Source organism: Podarcis vaucheri, assembly GCF_965113315.1.
Source record: "Podarcis vaucheri genome assembly, chromosome: 15".
In the NCBI taxonomy this organism is placed as follows: domain Eukaryota; kingdom Metazoa; phylum Chordata; class Lepidosauria; order Squamata; family Lacertidae; genus Podarcis; species Podarcis vaucheri.
The window spans coordinates 6501789-6521901 of NC_138753.1; the positions used below are offsets into that span (position 1 = coordinate 6501789).

At 46.3% G+C, this 20113-nt stretch overlaps 1 protein-coding gene across 5 annotated transcripts in view; it reads left to right on the top strand.

Moving 5' to 3' along the window:
• The window catches only part of USP32 (ubiquitin specific peptidase 32), a 121329-nt gene that overhangs the window by 96761 nt on the left and 4455 nt on the right, over positions 1-20113 (top strand). For all 5 annotated transcript variants that reach the window (XM_082200779.1, XM_082200782.1, XM_082200780.1 and 2 more), the window contains exons 17-33: positions 1489-1643; positions 2285-2366; positions 3566-3640; positions 4535-4673; positions 5015-5120; positions 5459-5632; positions 7172-7346; positions 8858-9009; positions 9544-9658; positions 9741-9952; positions 10739-10923; positions 11944-12030; positions 13044-13164; positions 16541-16732; positions 17324-17618; positions 18770-19188; positions 19868-19960. In XM_082200779.1, the coding sequence (XP_082056905.1) occupies positions 1489-1643; positions 2285-2366; positions 3566-3640; positions 4535-4673; positions 5015-5120; positions 5459-5632; positions 7172-7346; positions 8858-9009; positions 9544-9658; positions 9741-9952; positions 10739-10923; positions 11944-12030; positions 13044-13164; positions 16541-16732; positions 17324-17618; positions 18770-19188; positions 19868-19960 (2777 nt within the window). The remainder of the gene's footprint in view (positions 1-1488; positions 1644-2284; positions 2367-3565; positions 3641-4534; positions 4674-5014; positions 5121-5458; positions 5633-7171; positions 7347-8857; positions 9010-9543; positions 9659-9740; positions 9953-10738; positions 10924-11943; positions 12031-13043; positions 13165-16540; positions 16733-17323; positions 17619-18769; positions 19189-19867; positions 19961-20113) is intronic.

Here is a 20113-nt window from a genome sequence, read left to right on the forward strand (position 1 = left end):
CCCTGATTCAGATTTGTGGCCTCTTCAAATTTGCTGTATCTGATCATGATTTGGAATTTGGTTTTGCTCTGTACTAACTGTTAAAATCAACTATTAATCTCCAGTGCCCCCACCCCAATATGCTTTCTTGCTGTAATCTTATTCCTAATCCTCTCACCTTTTTTAAAATTGCCGGAAAAAATGCTTTGTTTGTATGTATGTTAATGGAGAAATATAATCCTTTGCTCGGTGTGTGGAGAGAAAATAGATGGTTTGCTGACGTAAAAAGAAATTGCTGTTTAAATTTTGCTCTTTGGGCACAACTGCATGCAAAAACGTTCAGTGTCTGGCTCTTAGTTATATCAAAGAGGAATTGTCTAAGGTGGTCCACCATCTGAAACAGCTCTTGAGATGCTGCTGGACTACAAATCCCATCACCCCTGACTGTTGGCAATGCTGCTATGGGACTCATGGAAGTTGTAGCCCAAAATATTTTTAGGGCATCGGGTTAGAGAGGGCTGATCAGTCTAAAAGTATGATGATTTGTAAGTGCAAACGTATATTTTCCCCTGGGTAGGATCTATTGCTCCTGCAAAGATAATTTGAGGGGGAAACACAGAGACAGAATTGTCTAGGTAAGGGATCCTTTAAGGGATCACCACAGTCTTGTGATGTCTCTTCTCTTGCCTGTGAATCCTCTCTCGCTTTTAATCGTGGTTAGTTGCTGCACCAGGACCAACTATGGTTAGCGCAGACTTGGCTTGGCTCTCAGTCCGATTTGAAGGTGAACCCCTGTTAGCATTAACTGCAATTGGTGCCAATGGAAGTAGGATGACTAACCAGGGGTACAGGCAGATAAAATTTTATCTTAATTGTTATATTTGTCTCTTTTCTCACAGAGAGACCCAAAGCGACTTGCAGCACAAAGAACTTTCATTCCAAATTAAGAACATCTGATTTGTATGCGTGGAGGTGTCCCAGGCATTGGGTATCTGGGGCCTTTGGCCCTCCAGATGTGGCTGAGCTACACCTCCCACCCAGAACCCTCTGGAGGGCAGAAGGTTCCCCACACCTGTCACAGGTGGTCACTTGTGGGTGTCTTGAACCCTGTGTTGACTGAGGATGGTTGCATGCCTTACGCACTACAAGGGCTCCTGCTCACCTGGCCATTCTGTCTCTGTGTGCATTCTGCCTCCTCTCCTACTTAAGCCTTGGTGATGTAAGTAGAGAAGGCGGCTCTCTGAACCAGTCCTAATATGCCAGCAAACCCAAACAAGCCTAAGGAAACACCTTTTGTACACCAGGAACTGGGGAGCTTGTGGCCCTGCAGATGTTGTTGGACTCCCATCAGCCCAGCCAGTGCAGCCAATGGCCAGGAGCGTTGAGAGCTGGAGCCCAACCGTGTCTGGAGTCACACAGGTTCCCCATCCCTGGGGCACTCAGATTAAGGCCTCCTTCTCTGTTTTTGCTGCCCATATGTATAAACCATTTGTTGTCTTGTGAATGCAGGGAATGTCCCATCTCCCAGCGCTCCCTTAAAGAGGGTCCTGGCCTACACCGGCTGCTTTAGCCGCATGCAGACGATTAAGGAGATCCACGAGTATCTGTCGCAGAGGCTACGGATAAAAGAGGAGGACATGCGCTTGTGGCTCTACAACAGCGAGGTAAGGCCCGGAAAATCGCACCAAGTTTTACATTCAAAGACTGGAAGATAACCTGGTTGGAAAGTCGGGGTGGTGTGTGTGTGTGCGCGTGCGCATGCGCGCACGCAGGTTATTGGTAACAAGGTGTTTATTTGTGATAATTGCTATCCTGGGTCAGACCAGTGCTTTGCCGACAGACAGTGGCTCAATTCAGGGAGGCCGCCCACAGTTAGGAAAGCTCAGCTGTGGTTTGGCATAATGTCTAAATTGGCAGGGAAAGGACCACACTCTGTACATAAGGCACCCTTTGCATGCTGTACTTGCCTCTCCCCCACTTCAAGCACCATGGTTTTGGGCTTTCAATTTTAGCTGCACCTGAGCGTGCAAGGTCCCCTCTAGGTATGCCTCTGACTGAATCTGTGACCCCCCTAATGTCCAAGCATCCACAGTTGCAGGCAGCCACTGGGATTAGCCGAGTGCACGCAGAATCCTGTGTGGGGGTTTTTATTCCAGCATCTCATTCCCTGGATATCAACCTCTGCGGAGGAAATCAGGGGTGAGAAAACTGTGGCCTTTCTGGATCCTGGAGGGCCACAGGTTCTCCACACCTGCTCTAAACCAAGAACTGAAAGGCTGCTGTTCCCTTTCCCCTGTCTTTTCAGAACTACCTTACTCTTCTGGACGATGAAGACCACACGTTGGAATATCTGAGCATCCAAGATGAGCAGCACTTAATAATAGAAGGTATAAGAAATGGGGAAGCAGTCTGGAGCCAGTTTCTGTGGCACAAAGTGTTTTCAGACTCCTGTTAACCAAATACTTCCTTGTTTATGCCAACTACTATACTTTTCGCAGGCTTTCTGTTCTACTGCCTCCCTTTCAATAAGCCATATTAATATATACTGTACATAATCCCCCCCTATGCTTCGTGTCTTATGTCTTTAAGAAGTCTGTATGCTTTGTACTTAGCAAAATCTCTTGATTTAAATGCCACCTTGAAGCCTAAATAATTTCTTTTGGCATAAGCTCTTATGAGCCAGAGCGCACTTGGCCAGGCACAGTGATATTTATCCTCATTTGTCAGATAACTTGGCTACAGGCAGAAGGTAGAGATGGCTGTAAGTAGAAATGGGAGGCCAGAAGGCTCAGGAATCCAGGAAAGAGCCCCACACGTTTGCTCCGTGGGTTGTCATCCTTCAGCAAAAACATTTCCAAGGGAGACTCCAGCATGAAGCTGTTGAGTTGGGATTCACTTGCAGATTTCATCTTGCCAAGCTTGAGCTTAATAGAGGCTGGGCATGGGCTCACTCACCAAGGAAAGTGATTGCCCCCCCCCCCCGTTACCAAATCATTCTGTGCTAATGTGGAAGGGGGACTGTTGGTTTGTTCTTGTTTTTATGACATATTTTGTATTCTCATTTTGTAGTTTCATGTTGCAAACCGCTCTGTAATCTTCGGATGAAGGGCTGTGTACAAATTTTAATCAGTCAAACAAACAAACAAACAAACAAACAAGCATTTACTTACTTACTTTCAGTGGCACTGTAACCTTTCTAGAGAGCCAAATCCAATGGACTATTATTGAAATCAGGGTTTGGTTAAAAAACATTCTTCCACAATGGAAGTGTAAAGATTTCTCATGGCCGAATGAGGATCTGTTTGTCAGGTGCCTTTATAGCTAACCTGGTTCCTTCCAGCTGCGGCTACAATTCGCCTCATCCCTGAGCATTGGCCGTGCTAGTCGTGGCCAATGGGACTTGGAGTCCAACAACATGTGATGGGTCTGCAAGTTGGCTACCCCTGCACAGCTCTTGTATAGGAGAACCTTCAGAGAGGCTCCCAACTCTTGCTGTAAATGTTAGCAGCTGCCTATTACTGGATTGGCTGTATCATGAATTTGAGGGGAGCGTTTATCCCACTAAGCTTTGTTCTGTGTTTTTCAGTTCGAAACAAAGACATGAGCTGGCCAGAGGAGATGTCCTTCATAGCAAACAGCAGTAAAATAGACAGGCATAAGGGTAAGTGTGTGCTTCCCCCTGTCCAAAGAAACAAAAAATATCAGCAGCTGGTTGACACATGCATTGAAACGTGGTGATTGGAGCCCTGAGGTTATAGACTGGGCTGAATCGCCTCAGATGGTGATTCATATTTCTAGATGCTACCTTTTTTTAAAGGAAAGGCAGCCTGCAGGTAGAAAGCTAGCAGATTTGGGAATTGTAGCCTAGACTGATACCTTCTGTGCCTTGTTCTTTTAAACTAAAAAATGCAGGAAGTTCAGAAGCGACACCCATCCCTGTCCGACATTGCAGGGCTTACAGCCCTTTTAGTAAAAAGAGGCTAGATACAAATAGCGGGAATCTGTTTCTGCACAATGCAGTTTTGGACACAGCTGCTCTTCTTTCGCCTTTCTCCCCTAGAGTTTATTTCTTTAAAAATATTACTGCATAGGAGTGTTCATGCATAGCCTTAAATCACTTATATGCAGGCTAGTGTACCTTTCTTCCCAACATAAAAAGAGTTTGTAATTGATATCAGTTTGTCATCTGACTATAGAGCACATTCAGGTGACTGTGACCTATATGTCCCACCCAAAGTAGGAAAGTTGTTTAAAGTTACGTGAACAAGAGAAAACAAGCGTGCTTCCAGTGTAAGCCAGGGGAGAAGGCATGAATACCAGACAGCCTTGGGTCCCATCAGGGCTGACTTGTGATGCCTACAGCCCACAAACAGAATACTTTCCCACTAATGGTCAGCCATTTTTATTTCCACAAAGCTCCCAGCATAGCATCCCTCTGGAGCACTGTGGGGAATTTAAATCGTGTGTGTGTGTGTGTGTGTGTGTGTGTGTGTGTACACATTTATGTCAGGCAGCAAGGAGTAACATCATCTTTGCAACCCTTCATCCTTTCCAGTTCCAACGGAAAAGGGGGCTACTGGCTTGAGCAACCTGGGGAACACCTGCTTCATGAACTCCAGCATCCAGTGTGTCAGCAACACGCAGCCTCTCACCCAGTATTTCATCTCTGGCAGACATCTCTACGAGCTCAACAGGTAACTTCTGTATATCACACGGAAAAGTGGTGCCTTCCAGATGTTACATTACAAGTCCCATCATGCTGGTTGCTGGGGATGATGGGAATTGTAGTCCGGCAACATCTGTTGGGCTGCCACATTGGTCCCCCCACCCACTAGTCCCTCTCTTGCCATGCTGGAAGCTTACAGCAATGCCTTAAAAGTGTTACCCCTTCTGTTCGTCTGCTGTGGCACACGCCAGGATTCCGCCCTCTCATTTTGTGCAGTGTGTGGAGTGCCTCTCAGCCTGCTTTTCCTTTCTTCCTTTTTCTCAATGCAACAACTGGCTAATTGACTCAATACATCATTATGCATTCCAGGACAAATCCAATAGGAATGAAGGGACATATGGCCAAATGCTACGGGGACTTGATTCAAGAGCTGTGGAGCGGGACACAAAAGAACATTGCTCCTTTAAAGTTACGGGTGAGAACTGACAAGTGTTGTCGTATATTCATCTGCAAACTAATTATAAGGTGGCGCTGCACCATGAGAGGGTCCGTGGGGGCATGCAATCTAGGCAAACCAACCCCTGCCTCCTCCCCAACATCACTGCTGCCACCAAGTGGCTGCCTTTATTTTTCTCCGGCTGCTTCCACTAATCAGCCTTTTAAGCTCCCGGGCTTTTAGCTGTTCCAGCCTAGTTTAAAGTGGTGCATGGTCCTTGCCTTTATCACTGATTGTATTGCTGAGAATCTGTGGATTAGTAGTCAGTAAGGGGCTGCAGTCAAGGCCAGTGACTTGTGTGTTTTGCTTTCTTTCAGTGGACAATAGCTAAATACGCTCCCAGATTTAATGGCTTCCAGCAGCAAGACTCTCAGGAGCTCTTGGCTTTTCTTCTGGATGGTCTCCATGAGGACCTGAACCGAGTGCACGATAAGCCGTACGTTGAACTGAAAGACAGTGACGGCCGGCCGGATTGGGAGGTGGCAGCGGAGGTGAGTGTGTGCTGGGCCTCTGCATGTGGTGTTTCCTCCTCTCCACCAATCCATGGCCTTTTCCTGTGCTGTTTTGAGGAATTGTAATTATTATTATTGTATTTATTTATCCCCTGCCTTTTCCCATGACAGGATTCAAGGCAGCTTACAGATAAAAATAAGAACCACTAAAAACATAGAAAAAGCAATAGTTAAAAAACAATCAAACATTGATAGAACTCATATATAAAATCTATAAAAACCATACATACACATAATTACAATAAAAACAGCATGGCAACAGCCCTTTCATTAAAAGCAGTCAGTTTCCTGTTGCAACGAGAAAGTCTTCACCTGCTGGCAGAAGGAAAGCAAGGAGGGAGCCAGTCTAGTTTCTCTAGGGAGTGAGTTCAAAGTCTGGGGGCAGTCACCCAAAAGGCCCTCTCCTACATCTCTGCCAAAGCATGCCTGTGAGGATGGTGGAACTGAGATGAGGGCCTCCCTCTGCCGTTGCTGCTGTGCTTCCCCTGGAGTGTTCCTTAAAAGCATTAAGAAGAATTGAGGTGTTGGAATGGGCCAGCAGGGCTAAATAGGACCAGCTGCCCTTGGTGTGGATCCTCGACCTACTTCAGCAGGCTCCCTTAATTGACTTGTGGAGGGATGTGAAGATATGGCAGAGTGGTGTGAGCTTGTGTGCGCGCACACATGCTGAAACAAAGCAGTGAATACTCTCAGGTGTATTATTGTGTGATGGGGCATCTGGTGAGCAAAAGGAAAGCCCCTGGTGGATGGAGTCCTTTAATAGGTCTTAGCCACCAGCACAGGCTGCAGTGGGGCTGTAGGAATGGTGGTGGTGGTGGTTGTTATGCAGTAAATAGTATGATGAGTTTCAGGGCTTGGGGGCCTCATTCTCTGACATACAACTCCTTGGGGGGATTTTGCTCAAATTGGGCTTTTTCATGGGTGCCCTCCCTGCAGAGGAGGTGCTGTGGTTCATCTGAACTTCATACCTCCTTAGTCCTCCCTCAGGTGGTCGGCCAATGGGCTGTACAGCTTCAATCTGCAGGGCAATTTCGCATGATGAAATGCTGCTTTGTAACCAATATATATCTTTTTTCTTTTTAAAACCCTGCATTTAGAAAAATAGAACTTTTCTCACACACATCTAGATTTCTGTGTGCAAGGATTTGTTCATTTATTGACCCAAGCAGCGTTCCTTCCATGCACCTGTACCTGCAGACTGGAGTGATACACCCCACCGAGAGGCTGACACCAGTGTGAGGACTGCCTCACAGCTAGGCGGGCATGTTATAGCAAACCTGGGAGCACCAAAATCTCCCTCGTGTCGTATTTGCACCAAGAGCAGCGATGGGCAGCCCAGTGCCCTCCAGTGTCCATTGGCTCCAGCCAGCATTGGCCACAGGTTGGGGACAATCGAAGTTGGAGTCCACCCCTCACTGGATGCCCTCAGGTTCCCACACCGCTGTGAAAGTATTGGGCATATATCTCCTTGTTCTACCGACTTCTCTGCACAGGTTTTAATTTCCCCTTTTGTTTCAGGCCTGGGAGAACCACCTGAGGAGGAACCGCTCAATAGTGGTGGACTTGTTCCATGGGCAGCTGAGGTCCCAAGTGAAGTGCAAGACCTGTGGGCACATCAGCGTCCGCTTTGACCCTTTCAATTTTTTATCTTTGCCCCTCCCGATGGACAGCTACATGCATGTTGAAATCATAGGTGGGTGAAGATTTTATGTACACTGTGCTTTATGGGCAGGTATGAGCCCCAGGGGGACTTACAACCTAAAATGCAGTGGTCTGACTGCTCATTGGGACCGATTCTCAATACCATGTTCCACCGCTGCGGAAAGAATTGCACTGGCTGCAAGTTGCTGGTTCTCTTGTACTAAGTTCTATACTGCTTGGGACCCCAGATATCATCACTGCAATGGCTGGTTGAAAAAAAGATCCCTTTTTGGGCTGGATCCAGACTAAGACAATTTTGATTGTCTTCTTTGGAAATCAACTGGAGAAAGATAGCCATGGCTTGCTCCCTACTGAAATCAGTTGGACTTAAGTGCAGCTAATTTAGAATCCAAGCCCAAGAGTTTTAGTACTTGAACCTATGCGCTCGGAAGTAGTCACCATTAAGTTCACTCTACCTTCAATGTTGTGTTAAAGTTCCTTTGAAAATTAAAATGGGCATCTTCCCAGTCCAAATCCCAATTTTCCTACATTTTGATATTTCTAGCAGAAAACTACAATGTAAATGTTTAATACTTGAGTTTATATAAAACACATATATTGGGGGTGGGGGAAGAGAAAGAGTATTCCTAAAACTCAAAAGGGATGGGGACTGCCAAAGGCTGTGGAATGAATCACAGGTTAAACGTAAAGAAAACAGATTATTCATATGTTAATCAATCTTTGCAAGCCTGACAATGCTGTCCTTCACATGTATACTCAATTAAGTTAAATGCAGCTTTCTTCCACATACATGAGTATAGGATTACAGCCTGAGTTACATGATTTTATCACTTTAATCAGGCAATATGTGTGTTTATAGATACATGTAGTGTTGCTTGTATTGTCATCCTGGGACTTTGAAACTGGCTAACAGAAACTAACGAATTTGTACAGGTTGGATTTTTGTTTTTAATGGTTTGAGTATCCGAAAAAGGAAATGTGCAGTACTGTTTTAGAAAAAGAAGAAAAATATGATCTGTTAGATACTCTGGTCTACTTTGAATCATACAGAACTCTCCCTATAGAGTCTTAGAAAGGAACCCTTCCAGGTATTCTTCTCGGTGACTTTCATTCCTTGAACATGCACAGGGAACCGAGGTCAACAGAGCAAACTTCAAGCAGCTGGAGAAGCTGACCTTGAGTGGGTTGGGAGGACAGATCTTTAAAAATTCTGCTTCTCTGTGGATCTTTAATGCTTTCTACAAGGTTACATAAGTTAGAAGGCTTTTTGGTGCCTCCACCACCGCCCTGGATGAAATCTGGGTTTCTCAGGATACCCAAGAATCAGTGTGCAGCTGATGCACTGAGTATGCCCAACCTTGGATATTAGTCAAAAGTTGCAGTCTAATAATCAAGGAGCACTTACCTGGTTCTCTAGCAGAAATGGCACTTTTTTAAAAAACTGAACAGCCAGTTAAACAGCTGGTTAAACTGGATTTTTTCAAACCTGTTGCCTTTCTTTCTTTCTCCCACTCACCCCCCTTTTTTATTTTGCTCTCTCAGTAACTAAGCTAGATGGGACAACTCCCATTCGATACGGACTGAGGCTGAACATGGACGAGAAATACACTGGCCTGAAAAAGCATCTCAGCGAACTTTGTGCCATGAAGCCGGAGCAGATCCTCCTTGCGGAAGTGCACAGCTCCAACATAAAGGTCAGGATGCTTTTGCTGCTCGGGGCTTTAAAAAATGCACTTTTTAATTCCCCTCCCCACACAAGATGAAACCAGCCTAAGAACAGTGACTCGATCTTTCTTAAACCAGGGATTATTTCCGCCTGCACCCTCCACTCCAATCATAGATTATGCCAGACTCCAACTCCCACCAGCCCCAGAGAACACAGAGATGATAGGAGTTACACTTCACAAGTTCCCCATCTTTGTATCCAACTAAGTTTTACTCATAGACCTATTGAAATGAATGGACCCAAGCTAGTGATGTCCATTATTTCCAATAGGTCTGCTTGAGTAGAATGAGCACTGACCACAACCCATTATTTAATTTATATGCCATTTAATGCCCAGTTGGCTTCTAAGAGATTTACAGGACATTAAGACCAGCAGCAAACTTTGTTTAAAAAACAGAATAATTATGGTTAAGCAATCCCATTAAACGTGTGGGTTTTTTATTATCCTCATTGGGGTTCTCTCTCTCCCTCTCTCTCTGTCTCTTTCTCTTGCTTTCGAAAGAACTTTCCTCAAGACAACCAAAAAGTCCGTCTCTCGGCAAGCGCATCTCTGTGTGCATTCGAGGTACCAATCCCTGGATCCCCCACGTCAGCTACTCCAAGCCCTGTGCAAACAGGTAAAATGTCCCTGCATGGATTTTATAAGTATAGTTGCAGTCAGTGGAAACCCGTAACCAACACCTTTGCCCTTGGGTTCAGAGTTCTGCAGTGTGCCGTCAGCCAACGGGATGATCAACGTGCTGATGAATGGCGATCTTCCCCGGCCAACCCTGATCCCGAATGGGATGCCAAACACAGTGGTGCCATGCAGGATGGAAAACGGCTTCTCCAATGGGATGGTGAACGGCCATGTGACCTCTCCCTCCGACAGCCCCTTCATAGGCTACATCATTGCTGTCCACAGGAAAATGGTTAGTGGGGAATGAATGCGGCTAAGACGCTTAACTGGTGTTCATGCATCTGCCGTTTTCCAATATGGTAGATGTCTGCAGAAGGTCACAGATTCAATCCCTGGGAACTCCAAAGGAGGGCTGGAAAAGACTTGTCTGAAACCTTAGAGAACTGTGACCCAGTGGTGTAGACCAGGGGTGGGCAAGCTTGTCAGATCTACTACAACTCCCAAGATCCCACCTCTCAGATCCAGCCACAAAAGGAATACAATTAGGGTCTGTTGTATCTACCTGGCTTTTTATTAGAATCCCAAGCTCTCTACAAACCAGAGCCAGGCGCAACAGACATACAATTAGAATTAAAGAACCACAGTGTCTCTGAGCACATTCTGATCTGGAATTTGCTTTCAGTACCTGAAATGAACTGAGCTCATGATCCTTCCACACACAAGTTCCCTCCTGGCTAGTGTGGCAAGCTCATTTAGGGGGGAAAAGTCATTTTGTTGTGCGTGCATTCGGCTTTGGTTGCCGTTGAGTGTGATGGTGGGGTTTTGGCGGCGAGCGTGCAGACGATTGGCAGCGTAGACCCCTCCTCCCAAAAGCTCAACAACTCTGTGCAAAAAAAAAAAAGCTCGACAGTTTTGAACAATTTCCCCCCAAAAAACATGGGGGCATGCTATACATGGAAAAATACAGTAGTTCCCTTCTATGATAGTGGCCCTTCTGAAAAGTAAAAAAATCATATCGTATTATTAAAATGAATCTTTTTCTTCTTCTTTTTAAAAACCCTTTTAATGATCAATGCAGATGAGGATGGACAAGTACTTCCTTTCATCTCAGAAGAACCGGCCGAGCCTCTTTGGAATGCCACTGATAGTTCCGTGCACCGTTCATACGCGGAAGAAAGACTTGTATGATGCGGTCTGGATCCAGGTGTCCCGGCTGGCAAGTCCCCTCCCTCCCCAAGAAGCCAGTAACCACGCACAGGACTGGTGAGTTAAATGCCAGGATGTCTCAAAGGAGGAGGGGGTGATCTAGCCACCCAAATGTCTCTGCGGGGCTCTTGACGTCTTAAGCCAGCAAGCCAGTCTTTGGTGCAGTGAGACATTGGGTCTTGGACTGGGAAAACCCAGACCCAAATCCTTGCTCAGTTCAAGTATATTAATAAAGTCCACAGGCCTTCAGGTTCCAGATGTCAAAGAAAGCTGAAAAATATCAGGGAGCCTGCCAACTGTATATTTTTCCTTCTTAAAAATATCGAACACTATTAAGATCAAATTGAAATGAGTGCCCCTTAACAATTCTGTGAAAAATTGCTTAAGAGTCTTTGTAGCTTGGAAATGCAAACTTTGCAACTGTTTCAATTCTGTGAGATTGTGTATCATCTGTTAGCCAGGAAGACCTTAAAACTCTGAAGACTGTGCCGGGAAGGGAGCACAAGGAATGGGTAGACCAGTCTGGTTCTTTTATTTCTAGAAATATTACACAGGAGTAGCACTTCTACTGGTTCCTAACTCTCTATCACATAAGCAGATGTAATTTTCATAAGGAATGCCATTAAATCCTCCTCCCAAACTTGCTGGGGGAAAGATTATTAAAATGAATTAGTTGTGAAGGTTTTGCCTTATTTTGGGACAAATGACAACCTCAGGTACTTGGCACAACCTCAGTCTGGTAGCTCAGTAACTTACTTTGGACCAGTCACACACTTTAGCCCAATCCACCTCAGGATGGTTGAGAAGGAAAAAATGCAGGAGGTGGGGGAAGAGACAGTATTTCATCTTCAAATACTTTGGCATTGGAGTGGCTTAGAATCTAACCTGGTACCCTCCAGTGTTTCAGACTATACCTCTCATTACCCTCGACCATTGACCCTGCTGGCAGGAGCTGGTGCCCAAAATATCTGGGGGGTATGACAGGCTTAGAAGATAAATCTAGGGAAAGACTATCATAAAAAACCCTTTTGCATGTAACAAATAATCATGTTTGTGTGTTCATTTATTTATTTAAAGTGATGACAGCATGGGATACCAATACCCTTTCACCCTACGAGTGGTCCAGAAGGACGGCAATTCGTGTGCTTGGTGCCCCTGGTACAGGTAAGCATAGGGTGGCCACTTGGCAAGTAAAAAAAAGGGGGTGCTTCATCAGGTCCAATTAGAAATCTGTCGTTCTTTGGCTGAAGGGAGAGCCCCTCCCCTCCGTCAGCCTCACACTCTGCCTTCCCTTTACCGCCTTTGTTAGGGTGGCCCCTTGTATCTCTAAAAACGGGCAGATCTGTGAAGACCAACTTGGGCATGTTAATCACCTTCACAATACCTGTGTACTGAACTGCTGTGTTTACACCATGTCCCAAATCTGTTTGCATTGTGCTGGATTAGGAATTTGGAAAGTCAGATCACTGCTCCATCTAGCTCGGTATTGTCTGCTCTGGTGACAGCTTTCCAGGGCTTCAGGCCTGCCTGGAGATGCCAGAACTTGAACATGGGACTTTATGCAATCAGAGCACACGATCTGACACTGAGCCTAAAGTAAGATTCTAGTCCTCATGATGTTTGATTTACAGTGGTACATCAGGTTACATATGCTTCAGGTTACAGACTCCGCTAACCCAGAAATAGTACCTCAGGTTAAGAACTTTGCTTCAGGATGAGAACAGAAATCGGGCTCCGGCGGTGCGGCGGCAGCAGGAGGCCCCATTAGCTGGTGGTGCTTCAGGTTAAGAACAGTTTCAGGCTAAGAACAGACCTCTGGAACAAATTAAGTACTTAACCTGAGGTACCACTGTAGGAGCTTAGAAAGCTGCCTTATACAGAACCAGAACTGTAGGTTCATGTAGCTCAGAATTTACATTGGAAATGGCTTTCCAGAGTTTCAGATAAGGGTTTCTCCCTCCCCTGCTTGGAGATGCCAGGGACTGAACCAGGGACTTTTTCCATGCCAGACAGGAGGCTCTGCCACTGATGGATCTTAACCTAAATCAGCCCACACCTGTCCTGTCCAGATTAACTGCCTATCTTTTGCATTTTCAGCCCTTGTCAGCTTTAGGGAGAGTTTCCCACCCCCTCTTCTCTGCTCACTGCCTCCTCCTTCTTCCCCACCCCCCATCTAGGTTTTGCCATGGCTGTAAAATCGACTGCACTGAAGAGAGAGCTCACATGGGGAATGCCAACATCGCCGTTGACTGGGATCCCACGGCACTTCATCTCCGCTACCAGACGTCACAGGAACGGGTAAATATATATCTATAATTGCAAAATAACCCTAAGCAGATATATGTATATGTGTTCTTTCTGCCAATGCATGTGGCTGTCTTTTTAAATAAACAAGTGAGTTCTGGATGTTTTTGCTGCTGAAAGTGGAAATGCTGCTCTGCTCTAGCCCACGGAATTGTGTATTTAGTGCTTCCTTCCCCATACCAACCTGCTCAGATGCTTAGATCATCCTCTAAGGTCATCTCGGTGGTCAGGTAGCAGAGTTCTAGTATCTGATCCTTCTAGCTGGTTTAGTGCCCAGATGTGTGGTGTCTTTGTACACCCATTTGCTCGTTTTGCTGTGTGACTCTTTGCTTGTGTCTTTGTGTGCTGTTGTTCTTTTGGTGAGTTTTTCTTTTTGGGTTGCATACCCCACATTCCAAATCCCCACCAGGATAGCTAACAGCATCAAAAATGAGGTTATTTTCCCCCAGTGAGCACTAGCATTGCTGTTGCTGTTATTCATCTTCCTACGAAGCATCTCAAAGCCATTTCACAATACAATAAAGCAATTGCATCTGTAAAAAGCAGTGGCATGATTACACATTAAATAAGTTATGCAGTACAAGAAATAAATGAAAACAACTTTCAAAAACTGAAGCAGCAATAAATGATAATGAAAGCACTGAAACACATAAACACAATAAAAGGGAAAAAATCCTACTTAAAATTCCATGCATTAAAAACAAACCACAAGGGTGGGAGGAAATTCAGTTTAAGATGCATTACTTGGATATTCCTACTTTCCTTAGAAACGTAGGAAACTGCCTTGCACCAAATCAGACCACTGATCCACCTAACTCCAGTATTGCCAACACTGGCTGGCAGCAACTCTCCAGTGTCCCAGGCAGGGCTCTTTCCTCAACCTGGAGGTGCCAAAGATTGGACCTGGGACCTTCAGCCTGTAAAACTTGTACTGTATAGCAGGCAATGCCTTTCTCACATCTGCAGTCACCAATTGGCATCGGCTCCAGATTTTCTTTTCACGTGAAAACCAAGTTCCTAGCCCTTATGGGTGCTACAATATATTTCAAAGCATGTGAACGCAGGAAGCTGCCTTACACCGAGCCAGACTATTGGTCCACCGAGGTCAGCATTGTCTGCAGTGGCTCTCCAGGTTTCCATACAAGCTCCTTTTCCCAACCCTGCCTTGAGATGCCAAGGGTTGAACCAGGGGCCTTCTGTATGCAGAGCAGATGCTCTACCACCGAGTCTGCGTCCTTTGTCATGGTGGAACTCAGTGGCGGCATCAGAGAGTTTCCCATGCTGGATTGAAATAGGCCACACAAGTACAAAACTTCTCCGGGCCCTGCTGACATGGGTCCTCTATAACAGGGCTGGGGAACCTGGACTCCATCTCCCATCACCCCCAGCCAGCATAGCCAGTGATCAGGCATGATGGGAGCTGTGGTCCAGCAGCAGCTGAAAGGCCACAAGTTCCTTATGAGTGCTTTGTGAAGTCTTGACTGGTTTGGCAGGGCTGTGGCTCAGTGGTGGACCACATAATGTGCAGGCAGGCTCAGTCCCTACCATCTCCAGGTAGGTCTGGGAGAGACCCCCATCAGAAACACTGGAGAACTGCTGCCAGTCAGTACTGGCAATATTGAGCTAGTGGGGCCAGTGGTCTTCGCACAAGGCAGCTTCCTCCAGAGATTCTCTTACAGCAGTGTCTGTTTTATTAGATCAGTTTGGTGCTCCTGCTTTTGCATTTGTCTGACAACATGGAGCTTCTGCAGCCTCCTTGGCCGGGAGCCACTCTCATTGTCTGGGATTTTTTATTATTTTTATTTTTAAATTAGCCAAAAGGCTTTAGTGGCTGTCACGTTGCATGAGGCCACCGCTTCTGCATCTGCAATGGCCTGAAATTGCTTCTGAAGGTTCTTTCGTCTCACTGCTTGCTCAGAGATTTCTGGAGTGGGTGGAGGGATGGCTGAATAACTTGGGGCTCAGAATCGCAGCAGACTGAAAACGGAAAGGAGAGAGCAGCAAATTGGAGTCTGCATGGCCCAAGGGCCAGGGCACTTCGGCAGACAGGGCTTGACTCGGGTTCAAATCTCCATGGTCACACTGAATTCGCTTGGATATCCTTAGGCTAGTGGGTCTTGGGAGCCACCAGTCTACAGAAACAAGTTGATCAGATTATCAAAACTGTTCTAGTTGGTATCGCTTCAGTTAGCAGTGGGGATTCACCAGATTGAACATGTGGTTTGTTTTTTTCCATTCTAGGGGAAACCATAACTCCCCATGCTTAGAAAATTAAGACTGGGGGAAGTGAGTCAAATGTCCTTCACCCTGACACCTGTGTTTCTGTGGTTAGGGACCCCTTGTTCTTCCAATATGAAAGGAGCATTGCTTCACCTGCAGTCTGAAATGGCATGTGGTCAAGGAGTTTTATTTCATTTTATTTCTGACATTTATGAACCAGCCTTCACCCAGAGGTCCCAAAGTGGGGAACAGAAAAACATTAAAATCAAACGATCTTTAAAGCTAAGAATTGATAAAATTCACTTGGTAGCACTTCTGCCTACAGTGCACTTCACCCCTCCCCAAAGAAAGTGTGTTACTGCTTGGGAAGCTGCTCTGTACTGGGCCAGACCATTAATCCAAGTATTTTGGTATTGTCTACACTGACTGGCAGCAGCTCCCCAGGATTAATGACAGGATTTCACTGCCCTGCCTAGAGATGCTGGGCATTGAACCTGGTACCTCCTGCAAGCCATGCATTCACTTTGCCACTGAGCTACTGTCCCCGTCTATAGGTTCTCCTTCCGAAAATGAAGGTGGTGCTTCTGTGTCATGAGGTTCTCCTTCCACAAAACTCACTCCATCTTATTATTATTATTATTATTAATTTTAAAAAGGCTAATTCAGGCTGTGAAGCAAAGCGGTGTACATTGTTAAGAGATCTTTCTCTGGAAGGAGACAAGGAATCTAATCTAGGGTCAGAGGAGATGACTTCATCAGCACCTCACATCTACCGGGAACAACGCTGAACTTGCCCTTTTCCTGAAACTTCTTGAACTTATTTAAAAAACAAGAAAAAACGAAAAACTAAGTCAAGAATTTGTAAAAACATAATAAAATCTGATATTGCAAGTTCACGTTATTTTAAGCAGTTTGTAAGTTTTCATGGCACTTTGTAAGTAATTGTCTCTTTCTCACATATTTGATAAATGGTGTAAAATTATTTTTGAACAACTGTGTGAATATTTGTTGCCAACGTGCTGTACGAGTTGCACTATCTTTATTAACAACACAGGTTGGATTTTTCTAGCAGGGTTAGAGGAGATGGCATGTTTTTAAGTAGGAGCAAGCCATCAGAGTTCCTCAAGTGTTTGCCTTTCCCCCCATTCAGATGGCCGAGGAGCACAGGAGTGTGGAGCAAAGCCGGCGCGCTCAGGCTGAGCCAATCAACCTGGACAGTTGTCTCCGGGCCTTCACCAGCGAGGAGGAACTAGGCGAAGATGAGATGTACTACTGTTCCAAGTGCAAAACACACTGCTTGGCCACCAAGAAGCTGGACCTGTGGAGGCTTCCCCCTATCCTGGTATGATTCAAGGCTCTCCTTTTCCATTCCATTTTTACAGCCAGGCTGTACACAGCTTCTTACAGTTCTTTGTTTTTAATTGACCCTATGAAGCTGCCTTCTCGTGGGTCAGGACACTTGAGTTCCATCTTTATTTTATGTAGTGTTTAGTTCCTACTTCTGGATGATTACTGCCTCCCAGAGCTGACACTGAAGGCTGGTTCATTAGCACAAATGGGGCAGCGTCCCACCAACCTCATTCTGCCCTCAGCCAGCCTGCACTTCCCCGCCTTCTTACTCACATCCCTTCTGGCGATGGAGGCCCTGCCTGTCAGTTTCCTCCTCCTCAGTCCCATGTTGTCCTTGTAGAACTTGGCATGGAGGAGAATGGGGGCAAGACTAGAGCTAATTGGCTTTGCCTGCCATTGGCTCTGGCCCCACATGCTGTAGGTCTTCCTGTCTTCTGCCTTGCCGGCTCTAATGAAACCAATTGACTCATGTTAAGAGAGCGGCAAGAAGGCCTGCCGTGAGGCCTGCAAACTAAAAACAAAACAAGACATGCTAATAGTTGAAGCGTTGACCTGATCCTGCCTCCCACATCTCTTGTTCTAGATAATCCACTTGAAGCGTTTCCAGTTTGTCAATGGCCGCTGGATAAAATCCCAAAAGATCGTCAAGTTTCCCCGAGAGAGCTTCAACCCGAGTGCCTTCCTGGTGCCAAGAGATCCAAGTTGCTGGCTGCAGAAGCCGCTGACTCCCCAGGTTGACGATCCCTCTGAGACCCAGATTCCGCAAGACGAGTGTCTGAGGATGGAGGTGCAGAGCGTCCCAGTGGCCGGGGAGGGCGATGTGCTAACCAGGAGCCCCTCTTCCCTCAACACTTCTGGCGTCTTAAATAATATCAAAGGTAGGAGAGAGGAGGGATCTCTGCATTGGGCTGGATGAAGTAAAATGAAGGACTGGTTAATACTGCCATAGATGTGTCCAACCAGCCTCTGCTGGGGGCAGGTGATTCGGCTCCATCTCCACATGCCACTGTGTTTGACTACTTCAGGACCCCACAAAATTACCTGCCCTCAGAATTGGCTGTTATTTTCCTGCATGAGTCACTGCACTGGGCTTGCCAATCCAATCTGCCTTTGGTGGGAGCAGATAATCTTGCCGCATCTCTGTACTGAGTGAAATTAGGTCATTTCCATCACTCCTGAAGTAGACATATGCTGCAGAATTGCTTGCCCTTAGAAGAGGCTGCAGCCTGTGTCTCTGCATGAGTCACTGGTTTGGGCCTCTGGGACACATACATGGTGTAGAGGTACATGGGCTCACATTTTGACGGAGCTGCTTTTGCAGGAACAAATTCTCAAATAGTCTGGCAAATGGGCCTTCCATAAATGGTGAAGTTAATCATTGAAAATACTTTCCTGGATCTAGGAGTATGTAATGTTGCTAAATACCTAGCAGGTTGATAATCGCTACTAGACCAAGACACAGTGGTGAGCAAACCCCTGTTGCTAGAGCTAATGAACTTTGCAGGTTAAGACCTAGAAGTCTCTGTGTGATGCAGCCGGCTGCTTTACCTAACCCACTGATGTAAAAGTTGTTAATAGCAAATTTTAATAACAACAAACAACAACAACAACAATTTATTATTTATACCCCGCCCATCTGGGCAGCTTCCAACAAAATATTAAAATACAGCAATGCATCAAACATTAAAAGCTTCCCTAAACAGGGCTGCCTTCAGATGTCTTCTAAAAGTCTGGTAATTGTTTTTCTCTTTGACATCTGGTGGGAGGGCGTTCCACAGGGCGGGTGCCACTACCGAGAAGGCCCTCTGCTTCCCTGTAACTTGGCTTCTCACAGTGAGGGAACCGCCAGAAGGCCCTCGGCACTGGACCTCAGTGTCTGGGCAGAACGATGTGGGCGGAGACGCTCCTTCAGATATACTGCACTGCTTTGTTTGGGGATTAAACGTGGGCAATTTAGTCTTGTCTGTTCAGCTTTTTGCCACCCTCTCCCTTTCTCTCACTCGCACACTTGCTCATTCACTTCTTCTAGCGTCTCCATCTTCCGGGCGGAAGTGTGCAACTGGCTGTCCGTCGAGCAAAAACGTTAGTCCAACTGGTAGCCCCAGGACTTTGGGAAGAAGCAAGGGGCGGCTCCGGCTCCCCCAGCTGTGTAAAAACAAACTCTCCAGCAGCAAAGAGAACTTGGACATGACCCGAGAGAACGGTACAGACCCGGACCCTAAGGTCACCCCCGACCAAGGAGACGCCTTCAGCCGAGGGCATGCTTTGGGGGGTAGCCAGGGCGAGCTCTTTGCCGCTCAGGACAGCAGCGAGGTGACTTTAGCCAATGGATACCTGTGCAAGCAAAACTCCCACAGCAACGGCAGCATCAACGGGGAGGAGGAGATGGTGGTTGACCAAAGAGGAGAGATCTGTGTTAACCCCATCTACAGCCTATATGCAATTTCGGTAGGTTGCTCACTCTTGGGTGGGAGACTGCACTGGTTTCTTAAAAGCTTGGGTTTTGTAGAAGGGCAGAAGGCAAGTCCGCCATTGTGCAGGGTGCCCAAAAGGCAGAGGTGGGTAAGGAAAGGGCTGGGATGAAGGCGACAGAAAGGCATCGCCATGAGGCGGGTGGCAGGAATAAAAAATTGGTGCTGAATGTGCTTCATTTGCCAAAATTCACACCACTTGTAGGATTTGGCTTGGCTTGGGGTGGGATTTTGAGGTCTCTCTTCAGCACGTCAAGTAGAATGTGGGTGCTGCAGGACTCTTGGCGGGCATAGAATCAACAAGGTACAATTTAGCAGCTTGTATCCTCAGAGCCTTTATGAAATGATGCAAAATTCATCAGATGGCGTGAGCTAATGGAAGTTGAGGAACACTTATTTTCTGTGCCAGAGTTGGGGAACCTGGCGCCTTTCAGTTGTTGCTGGACTTCAGCTCTGACTGTCCCTGACCATTGGCCATGCTGGCTGGGGCTGATGGGAGTTGGGTGTCCCACAACATATGGAGGACCACCAGCATTGGGGTAACCTGTCAGGGGCAAAGGGGTGTGTGTGTAAATAAATATAGAACAACACTGACTACTGCTACAACCTTGTTGATTGGGCCAGCAATACAAAACTGCTTTTTCCTCCCCTTCCAGTGCCATTCAGGAATTATGGGAGGAGGTCATTACGTCACTTACGCCAAAAACCCCAACAGCAAGTGGTACTGTTACAATGACAGCAGCTGTAAGGTAATCTTCTTTGCCTTCCTTAAGAGAGAATGTGAGGGCAGTCGTGGATGATGGCCAGGCATAAGAGGCGGCTGCTCTGACCCACATGTGACTGGATGTGGAGGGAGCTCATTTTCCTGTAGTTCGGATGATTCAGATAAATAAAACACCTGG